The sequence below is a fragment of the Stenella coeruleoalba genome (genome assembly GCF_951394435.1).
Source record: "Stenella coeruleoalba genome assembly, chromosome: 10".
In the NCBI taxonomy this organism is placed as follows: domain Eukaryota; kingdom Metazoa; phylum Chordata; class Mammalia; order Artiodactyla; family Delphinidae; genus Stenella; species Stenella coeruleoalba.
In genome coordinates this window covers 87,246,575-87,261,213 of record NC_137156.1, presented here as the reverse complement: position 1 = coordinate 87,261,213, position 14,639 = coordinate 87,246,575, and the positions used below count along the sequence as shown (strand labels likewise).

Here is a 14,639-nt window from a genome sequence, read left to right as displayed (position 1 = left end):
GAGACCAGACAGCCTGCAAGGCCTAAAATAGTTACTACCTGGTCTTTCACAGAAAAAGTTGGTCAACCCCTATTTTAGAAGAAATTCAGTAATATAAGTAACAGTGATAGAAAATATAGAATATAATTCCATTTCTAATGTTGATATGACAAGAAATGTAAATAAATACACAAAAATTGTTCTCCTCAGCATTAATATGATGGTTGATTTTTTTCATTTCTGATTTTATAACTTTTTTTTGATAGTTTACATTTTTACTCTCTGTCCACTAATATAACTTTTTTTTTACAGTGTACATGTATTGCTTATATAGTCGCATAAAATTTTTTGAAAAACCACACCATTGGGAACACTTTAAATTTGCAATTTTGAGATGGATATTTGGGAGAGAAATCTTCAGGCATAAACACCCAACACAAGTGCACGAACACATCAGAACTGACACTGGGCATGAACATTCAGTGCAACAGTACCAACCAATCAGAACAGACACTGGGCACAAATACTCAGGACAACTGTGCCACTGCACAACAGCCCAAAATCATCCCTGGAAGGAGAACGGGAAGGTCCCATAGTCTACTGATTTCCTTGACTCTTTGATCTTTAGCATCCTATCTTCTAGAAGGGTTTATCCACCTTTGCCGATCCATGTCTTTTAAGTGGAATATTCAGTCCATTTATATTTGTTCCTATGTCTATATTTGAATAGTATACTGACTCCAGCCACTAGAAATTCCTGTTGACACCTCTTCCTATGTCAGAGCTACACACACACACACACACACACGATGTCAATGCCCCATGGGGCCCCACCTATCACCAGAACGGATTGGTGGCCATCCCTGCTTCTGTGTCGCACTATTTCCTGATTCTGAGTCTGGGGCAGGAGCACAAATTAACCAAACTTAAATCATATATTTGATCCTGAACTGTCTGGAGAAGCTACGAAATCAACCAGCTGGCATTTTCAGCTTTTATACTGGGAGATGACAAAAATAAATGAAACTTTCAAATATTAAATACCAACAACGTAGACAGTAAATACCATCAGACAGTGTACTTAAGCAGCTTTAAAAAAATTTCTACTTAAGTATAACAGAACTCGTCCACAATGCCGTTTCCAGAGGGATAATGATGGCAATTAGCATTTTGTTTTGTTTTGTTTTGACCCTGAGGTATGTGGCCCTGAGCATCTCCGGAAGTTATCCCAAGACACTCTGGATATTCCCACAATGCCTCAGTGTTGAAACTGACACCCTTCAGAAGGATGGTATAACCTGCGCCTCCACACCAGCATCTCATGTGGCTGAGCAGAAACCAACTGCTGCTGATCTATAGCTTCAGGGCTAACACAGTGCCCAACCCAGGGAGATGTTCCAAGGCATCTTTGTGGAATGAGAGAATAAATAGGTTATCTGATTCAGCCTCACAATTACACTCTGCAATAAGAAGAGCAAGAATCGTTGGTCCCTTTTGTATGTCTGTTATAGATTTTTGCTTGATACAGATGAAGAAATTGAGACTGAGAAACGTTCTGTGACTTACGGAAGAGCCAATATTTAACATCTAAACTTGCACCATGATCCCAGCATGGAAAAGAAAGGGGTGACTCCATATGCCCTGCGGTGATGTGAACACCCTATTATAATCTCCTTTGCCAATGGAGCGTCACTGGTCTAACAAAGAACCGAGGAAATAAGCCATCAGAGGGATAAAGTCAGCAGGGCAACGTAAAACGTGGCTTCACTCCACAAGTATCTGCAATATTTCCCCATACTTTAGCTCCTAATTTATAATGTCCCAGGTACTATGGCTCATAACAAATTACCCCAAAACTTAGTAGTATAAAATGACCATTTATTATGCTCAGATATCCAAGGATCAGGAATTCAGACAAGGCACAGAAGGGACGGCTTGAGTCCGCTCCACAATGTCTGGGGCCTCAGCTAGAAGGCTTGGAGGCTGGGGGCTTGAATCGTCTGAAGGCTCGTTCTCACATGTCCGGTGGTGGAGGTCAATTACCGACTGGGGACCTCAGCTCCTCTCTGTGTGGGCGAGTTTGGACTTCCTCACTGCATGGTGGCCAGGTTCCAGGGCCAGGCATCCCCAGACAGAGCCAGGCACAAGCTGTATGCTTTCAATGATCTAGCTTCAGGACATTTGGCATACTCTATTTTATATACACATACGTATTATGTAGGTAGACGTATCTGTATTAGCCCTTGCCTTATAATAAATTACCCCAAAAGCTAGTAGCTTAAAACCACAAATGTTCATTAACTCATATCATTTTTTAGGGTCAGGGATCTGTGAATTGGGTTGTTCCAGCTCAGGACCTCTCATGAGGGTGAGTCATGTGAAGGCTGGATGGGGCTAGAGGTCCTGTCTCCAAGCTCAAGCACACAAGTGTCGGCAAGAGGCCTTCATTCCTTAACACACGGGCCTCTGCAAGGGCTGCTCTGACATAAAAGCTGACCTCCAAGAGAGAAAGAGTGCAACCAAGATGGAAGGTGCAGTGCCTTATTAAACCTAATCTCAAAAGTGACATAGCATCACTTCTTCCCCATGCTACTGGTCCCACAGGCCAGGCCTGGGACAGTGCAGGAGGGAAATATACAAAGGAAATATACAGGAGGCCCTTTGGAAAACACAATCTGTTACACATCTATAGTTACACATACACATCTTCCTTCTCTTGCCTTTTTTAAGTCCAAGCCTGTATTCTGTTCTGCTCTGTCCTCATGCCCCAACTTCTAGCATGCAGTAGGTACTCAATAAATACTTGTCCAATGGATATTGTACATGACCTGACTAGTGTTGACCCATAGCCACTTTTCCTCCATTCCTTCATGTAGGATACCTCTCAGCCCCCTTGGAGTTGGGTGGGCCTTGTGACCAACTGCTTCTGGACAGTTAAATAGGAGCAGAAATGTCACTGTCGAGTTGAGGGAGTGAAAAGCACAGTGGGGATCCGATAGTCCCAATCTTTCCTTTAGTGGCATCTCAAGAACTGCAGAGGCCAAATGTTCCAGCAGGTGCAGCTACGTGCATGAATGGTCTCTGTCAACTGTGGTCCCAGGCTGAGGGGGCCGTGTGGACAGGGACCCTGCTGTGCCTGCATGAGACATGCAGCAGGCATGTGGAAAGTCTCTGAGCTTTCTGGAAGCTGTCACTGCAGCCTGAGGTAGCCTATCAAGATTATCGATAAGCATCTCTTGTATCACTTCTGCTGGTCCCAAGCTACAAAGGGGGAAACCGAAGTCCAAAAAGCCCACAAGACTTGCCGGAGATCACACAGCAAGAGTGGAGCTAAATTTTGAATTCAAGATTTCCATCTACTAGTTTGGGAGGTAGTAGGATATAGTGGTTAAGTTCGTGGAGGTCTGAGTCAGTAACCTTGAACTGACACCTGATGAGCTACTCACTAAGACTCTCTGAGTCTCAATGATCTCAGCTAGTAAAATAGGGACATGGTTATTACCATCTTCAAAGGATTCTTGTGAGGATTAAGTAAAAGTAAATCGTAAGTCATAAGCCCTTGATAAAGCCTATTTTATTTTTAAAATTATTATTACTACTATTATTGTTATTAATTATAATTCCCCTTACACCACAGAGAAGCTACCTATGTGTGTTTCAATGTTTTTCTTTGCCCCTTTCACTGACTCAGACCTTCCTCAAGCCATTTTCCAATCAATTTCAAAGCCCCAAGACTGTTCTGCCCTGACTTCTCTTGGTGAGGATGTCGAGGTGATTTTTTTTCTGGAGAAAACATAACACGTTTTCTAGCTTTCTGTTATTAGTCTTTCTCTGCCCAACAGGCTGCTTTGGCCTTTCTCATCAGCATGGCTACCCCAGTAGCAGGATGCAGCCTGGTGACACAAGTCGGTAGATACAAAACAAAAGAGCTTCTCTCTCTGCCAGCGCACAAGAACTCACTGCAAGAGAAGCCTCTCCAGGAAAACAAAGTTCAGTGTGCTGACGCACACGTACCGAGCCCCGGGAGAAGAGGCATTTCCAAAGCTCTCCTGGACTGGGAGGAAACTGCTACTTATTCCTCAGTACAGGAAGAGTCAAATCAATGATGACCCAGCCACATAATAAAAGACTGTGTCGTCAGCAAAAAGGGATGAGGTGAGAATCTATGAGTCCTCACCTGGAACGATGTTGATGCTATGGCTTTAAGTGAGGAAACGCAAGTTCCAGAATAATACACAGAGAGTGATTTGGATTTTGTAAAAGAAATATGTTTTGATAAATAAATATAATAAATAAGTATATTATATATTTATATATATATAATAAAAGAATACGTGCATGTGCATGTGTTATACATATATGTGTTTATACTTATACAAATATACGTGTATACACACAAACATACACAATCACACAGATGCGTAAACACACACACACCTGCATATGAAAAAAAATATGGGAGAATCACTCACAAGTGTTGACTCTGACAGTTTCTTGTGTGCGAAAGAACCGTAGCAAGGACTTCTGCCTTTTTAATTTATAACATCTATACTGTTGGAATTTATTTTGATGAGCGTATATTATTTGTCATTCAAAAAACACACATACATAGATAAAAATTAGCTACATGACTCCCACTAAGAACAATGTCAATAACACCAAGAGGGATGGAGCCCTGGGTCAAGTGCTTCAAGTGCATCATCTCATTTAATCCTCACCATGTCTCTCTACAGGGGGTGTAATTATCCCTATATTATAGATGAGAACAGTAAGGCTCGGAGTCAAGGGTTCATGGGCGCACAGCTGAGTATGCAGCAGAATAATTAGGAAACAGGATATGCCTTTCCCGCAATGCAGTCTGTCTGCACTCAGTAAACAGCGTGCCACAATTCCTGCACATTCACCTGCTTGTCAAACTCGGACTTCAGAGATTCTTCGGTGAAGATGTGAAATCGCATCTTCCTGTGGCTGAAGAGCACGGCCGATTTGAGCATGACTAGCGTCTCCTCCAGCCGATTGCCACAGGCCACCACGGCCAGGTGGATCCAGAGCTCGGGGGGCAGCACAGCTTGGAAACTCCTGAGTTCTCCAGGCCTCCTAGAAAGAAGAAAAACAGGTGAACCCTGTTATTAAACTCATAAAAGAAAAAAAAAACAGCTAGTGAAGGGTTGGAACGTTTCAAAACATGAACAGGCATAATCTGTTATATTTTATAAAATGATAAGCATTTTGACAATTCTTCCTGCTTAGGGAAAAATACCGTTTATTCCCATATTTATCCTGGCAATAGCAGGATGAGTCACTGTTTGGACTGCTATAGGTGTCTGAGGCTTTTTCCGCCAGCATTCAGCTGTCTAGTGCCTGCTGGCTGCCTACTGGCCCATGTTTGGAAATGGTATTGCTAAACTCTGACAGCTGACACAGGGCTGTGGAGCTCCCACTCACATGGGCCATGGAAATTAGATTTGAACGCAACTTGGACAAGAGGAAGGTGGGCGGTGGCTTTCCCATGTGAAACGAGCAACATGATACTCCCATGATCTGGATGGTTTTAGCTTGCAGTGGAATGCATGACCACCGGACCATAGGAAAATCATGCACACCCGGGAAGTGAGCAAAGAAAACAACGCATGGGCCTCCATTCCATCTTGGGAGAGTCTTAAAGAAACAGGTGTTAATCCTAAATGTCTCGCTCAAGACTGTGGAGCTGGTAGGTACGAAATTCAGCTTCCAGTGTGAAATGCATATTAACGAGAAGCAGACAGGAGAGGGGGCAGGTTAAGCTGAAAATTACCAAGGTATCAAATATCCAGTCAACAGCTGAGAGGGGAATAGGGTCCAAGAAGTCCAGAATCATCATCCAGCTATTTCCTCGTAATAAAACATTTGTTCCAGACGAGGAGACACAGCCAAGCCTCAAACACACCACTGAGAAACATTTGCAGGCAAGCTGGAAGAAGCTGGCCTGGAAAAGGTGCCCTGAGACAAATGAAACTAATTTACTTGCACAAAAGATCTGGAGACCAGGGGAACTTGGACGTGGAATGCTACCTTCCTTCCAAAAACTTCGAGTTCAATCAGCGTGCTGCTCCATTATTCACTGCTTGGTCGAATAAAGGCAGCCTTGCTCCAGATTTCTTTCACCAAGAGGAAAGTTGAAGATGTGGGTGGAGGACTTTTGATAGCTTTCCAGTTTGATTACTTAAGAGCACGCTGAATAGAAGCACAGCCTGCTGGCTTAGTTAAGCTCAGATTCGGGGAGTCACTGAGATTCTAGTTATTTCGGGGATCGGAGGAAAAGACAAGTAGGGCTGTCCTACATATCTCCTGAAATTGTCCACGTCTCTCCATGCCCCTGCTGCTACCTGAGGAGATCACCAACTTCCCTCACCTGATCGCTGTGACAGCCCCCTAGATGGTCCACCTGTCTCCAGTCTGATCCTTAACCCCTATCCTATGATTTCTTCTTGTGGGTGCCAGAGTGACGTTCTTCTAAAAATGCACAAAGGATCGTGTTACTCCCTTGATAAAAATCATGTAAGGCTCCCGACTGCCTTCAAGGTCAAGTCCAAACTGCTGACTGCGGCTCCTACTTATATCTCTTGTAACTGCCTCTAGCACCCTCCGCCTGCATGGGCAGCCATGCAAAATCACGGTCACACTTATATTGCAGCTCTCCAGCTCACTCCTAGTCATGAGACCATGCCGGGTTGCCTTCGGGCCTTGGCACATACACTGTCTCTCAGAAATGCTCTGCTCTCTCTACCTTGCTAACTGCAGCCCATTTATTAGTCCACAAATCTATACTGAGTGCCTACTATGTGCCAGACACCGTTCTAGGTGCCAGGAAGACAGTAGCGAACAAACCAGACCAAGATGCCTGCACTTGCAGAAGTTACATTCTACAGGTGGTAGGAAAAAGACAAAGAAAGAATAATGGTCAAAGCAAACAATAACTAAGTAACTTATATAGAAAGTTATCCAGTGGTAAGTGCTAGGAGGAAATAGATAACAGAGCCAGGAGGGATACAGGAGTGGCTGATGGGCTGGAATATATTATACAGTGCAAAGTTAGGGGCGTCCTCACTGAGCAAGTGAGATCCGACGACTGCCTGACGGTGGGGAAGCCAGGAGGGAGTCATGTGCTTTTCTGGGTGAGGAAGATTCCAGGCAGAGGGGACAGTCAGAGCAAAGACACTAAATCAGGAGCATGCCTGGTGAACTCAAGAACCCTTGCCTTCAGGATTCAGACGTCTTCTCTCCCTCAGCTTCATGGATGGGTTTTCATACCTGCTATTAAAGCCAACTCCCAGCCAATGTATGTAAAGGGATGGGAAGGATGCGTCACAGATAATGCTAAAATCACAGTCAATTAACAAAAAAGACAGTCAAAATACCAGCCAAAGTATGCTACAAAAGAGATTAAATGCAAACTCACTTGCTTAAAGTTATGTTCAATATTTAAAAACACAAGTATCCAAAGGTACTAAAATGATAAATACAATAGCTTAGATGTCTTAAATACGAACCATTACCCCACCCCCAAATAGAACCACTCGGCCTAGTTTAGCTTTACACCTTGGGCTTTTACATAAATTAAAAGTTTTAACCTCAGTAATCAGGGAAATACTAATTCAAACAATTAAGAGATTCCACGTTATTTTCGCACTGGCAAAACATAAAAAATAAAAGTTGTACCATACACGTCTCAGAGTGGATATGGAGGTGGGGGACAGCTCAGAGGCCGCTAGCGGCAGTGTAAGTTGACCCAAACACTTTGGAAAGCCTTTTGGCAACATCTATCAGGAGTGAAGATATATATATATATATATATATATATATATATATATATATATATATACGCCCTCACTCTTCTGGTTCTACCCTTACATATGTGACCTGAAGAAACTCTTGAACGTTTGCACAGGACCCACACAAGAATGCTCACAGCAGCCCTGTGTATAATAGTGAAAAGCTGGAAAAAACTCTTCTGTCTACGCACAGGAGAATCATGAATATATTTGACAAGTTTAAGTGGAATACTACACAGCAGAGAAAACGAACAACTCAGAAAGTCACGTGTCAACATAAGGATCAAGAGGAGAAACAGCAATTTGTAGCAGGATAGTGATAGAATGAGACCGTTTCGATGAAGCTTGAAAACCAGCAAAACAGCACTGCGTGCCGTTCACAGACATATGGAGCAAAAGTCATCATGCATGAGGATGACAAACATCAAAGGCAAGGCAGTGGTTATTTCCAGGGACTTAAGTTTTTATTTCTTAAGATGAGTGCAGGGTTCACAGAAATTCATGATGTAATTGTCTGTTTTATTCGTACGCCCAAACTATTTGACATATACTTTGTTTTTCTTTTTGATTAAAAAAGCTTGCACCTCCCTGCAGCACAGCAGGCCACTTCTTTTCTTTGCAGGCTTCAGTGATACAGGACTGCACGGTACACAGAGCAGGGGCTGGGGCCTGCAATCTTTTTTGGTGTCTGGTGACAGGTACTAAAAAAGACAAATAAAAGCCTCTCCTGGTGGCAGTTCAAGTATCAGCGGCTGGGGTTTAACGAGACCTTTGCTGCCCCTACTGTGTTACCTCTCACGTTACATTAAAAATCCTGGGCTTCAGGTAATAAGCGTCTGTGCTGTGTGGTCACACGGAATAATCAAGTTTAAGGGTGCTGAAATGGTGTGCCTTTCACGAGATCTTACCAACAGCACACTCAGCCCCTCTCAAATGTCACCTGAAGGCTCTGCAAGGATCCAGGGAAGTCCAGTCTGTGAACCTAGGACTTCTTAACCCCTTAAGTCACCAGGTGTTGGTGGCAAATGGGAGATGGGGAACTGTACTTCCCCTGCTCTGACTGGTGGTTAACTATGTTCTTATTTACACTTTATAAAAGAAGACTGGAGTGGACATTTGCTGTCCAGGATTTTTAAAGACCTGTTGCTGAGGCTGGAGCTGATGGCAGGCACCTTGGCCACCACACTGGTGGAGCCTGGAAGGCAGTCAGCAGAGTAGAATGCAGAGCTACAAGATGGTGGGTCAGATCTCAGGTGACATTACTTGAGCACCTGAATCCAGGTGCACTGACCCTAACCCTGGAAGTTCATTGATCAAGCCAATAAGTTCTCCTCTACTTAAGTCAGTTTGAAACAAACTTACAACTTAGCAATCAGAAGTGTCTTAAGGGCTTCCCTGGTGGCGCAGTGGATGAGCGTCCGCCTGCCGATGCAGGGGACACGGGTTCGTGCCCCGGTCCTGGAAGATCCCACATGCCGCGGAGCGGCTGGGCCCGTGAGCCATGGCCGCTGAGCCTGCACGTCCGGAGCCTGTGCTCCGCAACGGAAGAGGCCACAACAGTCAGAGGCCCGCGTAGCGCAAAAAAAAAAAAAAAAAAAAAAAGGGTGTCTTAACGTAGGTCTTAAAAATAGGTTTCCAATCACCTTGGACTCACTCCGCCTCTCTCATATTCTCACCGGGAGTCATCCTTGAAATGCTCCATGAATCCACTCCCTCTCTGTAGCTCACTACTAGGACCTCGATCAAATCTCCATCACTCTACCAGTTTCATAGGTGGAGGAGACACCAGATACCATGTCGCACAGCGGATTCCCGTCCCGGCTGCATATCATCATCACGGGAGGTGTTTGTTAGTATTGAAACCCCATCTCACAGAGATTCTGATTCCGTGGGTCTGGGGTGAGGCCCCAGAGTTCGCACATAAACACACTTGAACTACAACCACTTGCAGTTCATCTCCAGCCAGGAACTCATCATCTGAGCTGACCTCTCACCTCTCCTCTGTCTCCCAAACGCTTCCCCGAGCCCTCAGGAACGCCCATTCTATCCTCTGCCTTTTCTCACGGTCTCCTCTTCACCTCTTGCCTTAATGAAAACATGCTGCCTTGTGAGGACGCCACCTCCCCGGCAGACCCCTCGAGTGGCAGCTGTTCTTCCTGCCCTGTCCTAGGGGCCTCAGGGCAGGAGGAGGGGCTGTTTTTCTCCTTGCTTCTCACTGCCGAGCCCAGACGTGGACCATGTCTCCATGGCGAAGTCCGTGGACGCAGCTATTCCACCTTCCGTGTTGCCGTCATCTCTCAGCTGCCGATTTACTTCTCTTCATTCACTGAGTTGAGCTTCTTGCCACCGTGTTTCTCCTCACCCCCGTTCCTCAATATTCTTCGGGGCTTCATCTGCTCTTTAGCAGATGGTTCCCGATCCTTCAGTTTTGTGAGCTGAACACCCTGCACCTTTTCCTTCTTACTACCTGAAGCACCTAGTGCTGGGCTCATATCCTGGACCTTCACACAAACTGTTCCACCTGGAATGTTCTTCCCTAGCTCTTTGCAAAGCTGCCTCCTTCTCTTTTGGACAGCAGAATGGCCTCCCCTGACACCTCATTGAAGGAGCACCGTCCCTTTTATTTTCCATCATGGTCTTTGTTTATTTCATTCCAAAAATGAACCTCAGCTGGTGATTATATATTCTTTCATTGTAATTTATAGCAAGTACACAATATTATTTACAGTCAATATAAGACAGTGTATCAATAAATTAAAAATATCTTTAGAAAAAAGACTGGAATAAAACACAATGCACATTTTCAATTTAAAAAATGTAAAATGTGTTGAAATAGTAAAGTTGGTACATGAAAAAACTTCTTGCCCCATAAAAAATTTTTGCATGTTACGTTCTGGTCTTTACTCTATTGAATACATATTTTTACAGCTGCAGTAATGCTGTACATACAATTTTATATCCTACTTTTTTCATCTGCTTCTTTTATTTTTCTTGTTACTTTTTAAGTCTTCACGACCATCATTTTATTCTATCCAGCTAAAACACCATATGGCTTATCATCATTTCCTTTGTGTTGTTGTTTCCAATTGTTCTCAGTTATATATATTAAAAAATCTTGCACTAAGCACGGGTGGGCCAATAGATTTCTTTCTTTCTTTGCATTATTTCCTTTCACTACATTCCCTGGAATGGATTTACTGGGTTTAATAGCTATTATCCTAGCAAGAATGTAGTAATTTTGACAGTTTCTCGAATTTACCCACGAGTTCTTGGAAAACACCAGACCGTAAGAAGCAAAAACAAAAAAAATGTAATAAACATTAGCCCAGCCACCTCTGAACTCCTTGTATGAGGTAACCGTGTAGCTGACTGCTGAAACAAGTTGAAACACACTTGCGTATGGCATCAGTGCCTCCAAATTCCTTGTGTTCTGAAGCGGTGATGCTTAGGTTGCAGTTATCATTTAGACACTGCATCAAATAACATTGAGTCACACAGTGAGAACTTATTCCATTTTCAGTTCTTTTTCAACAATGGCAATAAGAAAGTCTCAGTTGGTGCTAATATGTCTTGAACACCTTTCTTTTTCTCTTTTTTAATATTTATTTATTTTGGGCTGTGCTGGCTCTTAGTTGCAGCATGCGGGATCTTTAGTTGTGGTATGCAGACTCTTAGCTGTGGCATATGGACTTCTTAGTTGTAGCATGCAGACTTCCTAGTTGCAGCATTCATGTGGTATCTAGTTCCCCAACCAGGGATCAAACCCAGGCCCCCTGCATTGGGAGCATGGAGTCTTAACCACTGGACCACCAGGGAAGTCCCCTGAACACCTTTCTAATGTTGCCTAATCCTCCCTTTCAACTGAAAAGACAGCAGACTTTAGATACAGAACCTTCAGCAGGAGTATCAAGTTAGAAATGAACAACATTGTTTGGTTTTCTTAGTGTTTGATTTGACAATTACCTTCTGTTTATGTTTTTGCTGACAATTCATGGTGATGTTATAAAATTTCCTTTAAAAACAAATATACTTAGAATGTGGAGAAATTAGCACCCTCAGACATTGCTGGTGGGATTGCAAAATGGTGCCGCCACTTCAGAAAGCAGTTCTACAGTTCCTCAAAATTTTAAATATAGAACTACCATATGACCCAGCAATCCTATTTCTCGGTATCTACCCAAGAGAAATGAAAGCATATGTCCTCACAAAAACGTGTACATTCATAAATGTTCATAGAAGCATTACTCACAATAGCCAAAAATTCCAACCCAAATGTCCATCAACTGATGAATGGATAAACAAAATGTGGTATATCCATACAATGGAATATTATTTGGCAATAAAAAGGAATGAAGTACTGATGCCTGTGACAACATGTATGAACCTTTAAAACTGTGAACTGTGAACCTCGTGAAAATATAAAAGACCGCATGTTTTATGACTCCATATGTATGAAAAGTCCAGGATAGAAAAATCCATAGAGACATAAGGCAGGTTAGTGGTTACCAGGGACTCACAGAAGGGGCAAATGGGGAGTGACTGTTTTTATGGGTATAGGGTTTCTTTTTTGGGTGATGAAACTGTTCTGAAATTGGATAGCAGGGATGGCTGCACAACTCTGTGAGTAAACTAAAAACCTCCACAGTGTACACCTTTTAAGGGTATTTGGATTATATTGCAATAAAGCTGTTTATTAAATACATAAAGGCACACATTTATAACAAGGATAGATTTAAACTTTTTCCTTTTAAAGTTAGCATATGGTAGGGTAGTCATGTTAAAAGAATCATGATACTGACGTGGGGACAACTGAGGCTTGTAAAACGCCGCCCCCATTGTCCTGGCTTAAGCCAGCCCTGTGATCCAATGAGAAATGATGCTCATAATAACACAGAAGGCTCACAGCAGAAGCAGCCTCACCACCTCCGCGCTGCCCAAGACGAAGCGTCTCCTTAATTGCTTAAAAAGTCTCAAGCGTGTGACTTAATTAAACTTCAATTTCTGGAGTGTATAAATAATGAAATACGGCATTTGTGTGTCTGCTATTTACGTTGGAGCCTATTACCGCAAAACACACTGAATTATTAAAGCGAGTAATTGCTTCTACTCAGACCCTCTTTTCTGCCATCTGCCGCTACCTCTGTTTCCAGGGCTTCTCCTTAACTGACAGGCTAAATTAACTCAGGTAAAGCTGATGCTATGATACGGGCCAGCAGTGTGAGCTGGATGGAAAAAAAAATCACGGTTCTTTCAAACACAGCCTGAAACATTTGGTGACTAGTTTTAACAGGGAAGGAAACACAGAAATATGAGGGTGGGGAAGGAAGCAGACACATTTTAAGAGGTTGAATATGCTCACCCTAGGGGAAGACTTGACTAGCAGAACGCCACTCCCCTCTCCCCTAGTGGAATCTCTTACAAGACGAAGCCACGGCTATCTGAATGTAGAAGTTTGCAAATGGGGTCAGAGTGGCAGTTGAAGACGTGGAAATACCTTGATTCAGCCCCTAGTAGGAGCGTCTGGTGATGGGTGGTTATATCTGCCTTAAGTGCTGGCAGCCAGAGGCACTAGTGAAGCTCCTCACAAACCACAGGTCTGGGAACACGGGAGACCCTTGACAAAAAATTTCCGCACCGAAGCTGTAAGTAGAGCCTTCACTTAGCAACCCAGACGTGACGCTCAGGACTGTACTAACAGTTAAATCACTTTTAACGACCCATGGTTTGGAGTTAAATCAACTATCTTTAATCTTCCAAGACAGACAGAAAAGCCTGAAGTCCCAGCATTACATGAACAGTGTTGACACAGTGCCAAAAATATCTGCCATGAGGGGGAGGCTTGATAAAACCGTTCGATAAGGGCATCCAATTACTAATAGTTTGTATTTAGTCTGGATCATGATATTTGAAACATGGCTGTGCTCCTAAACAAAGTCTAGGTCTAACGCACAGTAGGTGTTCAATGTCCAAAGCTGGTGGCTTTGTGCGTCTCTAGGTGTGTGTGTCTGCTTTTAGCCATCACTGTACACATATACATGCTTTATGATTAGGAAGTAGCAGAGCAACGATTCAAACTCAGGCAGCTGGACTTAAGAAGCCCTGCTTTTAGTTATGACGCTGTATTTGGGGTCACACACAAGCGAGTCAGAAAAGGAGCCCCTCCAGGCAGATGAAGCCTTTATCTCTACTCAGAGCTCCTGACTCAATGATCCGAAGGTGGACTGGATTTCAGTCCTCACCCACAGTCCCGCCAGGTGTGACTCGCACAGCACACCTGCACCATCTCTACCTCCATAATCCATCCTCTCGCTCTTAGCTGAGGTCACGCACAATTGGGTTTATAATTCTTCTCCTTCCAAAACTCTAGGATGCTGCCTGGACTGAGTCTCATTTCATTCTTCCCCCCGTGATTGTTCCTGACACACAGGGGATTCTATTTCTCCATCTCCCTCTTCTTTTCAAATTAAGATGTTATTGAGATTTAAAAAATATGAACCAGCAGCGCTGGTTTGAAATAAATGTCTGGTGACATACAAGGGGGAAGCATGAGGATTACATATTCTGAGAATGGGCACCTCTATCTCATTTCCTGAAAAGAGCATAAGGGACTTACCAATTTTTTTTTTTCAGTACGCGGGCCTCTCACTGTTGCGGCCTCTCGCATTACCGGAGCACAGGCTCCGGACGGGCAGGCTCAGCGGCCATGGCTCACGGGCCCAGCTGCTCCACGGCATGTGGGATCCTCCCGGACCAGGGCACAAACCCGCATCCCCTGCATCGGCAGGCGGACTCTCAACCACTGCGCCACCAGGGAAGCCCCGGGACTTACCAATTTAAGCAAAGGAAAAG

The 14,639-nt window shown here is 43.7% G+C and overlaps 1 protein-coding gene across 1 annotated transcript in view; it reads right to left on the bottom strand.

Annotated features, from left to right (window-relative positions):
• The window catches only part of GXYLT2 (glucoside xylosyltransferase 2), a gene marked incomplete at its 5' end in the record, with an annotated part of 84,618 nt that overhangs the window by 58,660 nt on the left and 11,319 nt on the right, over positions 1-14,639 (bottom strand). Inside the window, one exon of the mRNA XM_079934241.1 lies at positions 4,884-5,076. Coding sequence (XP_079790367.1) covers positions 4,884-5,076 — 193 coding nt within the window. The remainder of the gene's footprint in view (positions 1-4,883; positions 5,077-14,639) is intronic.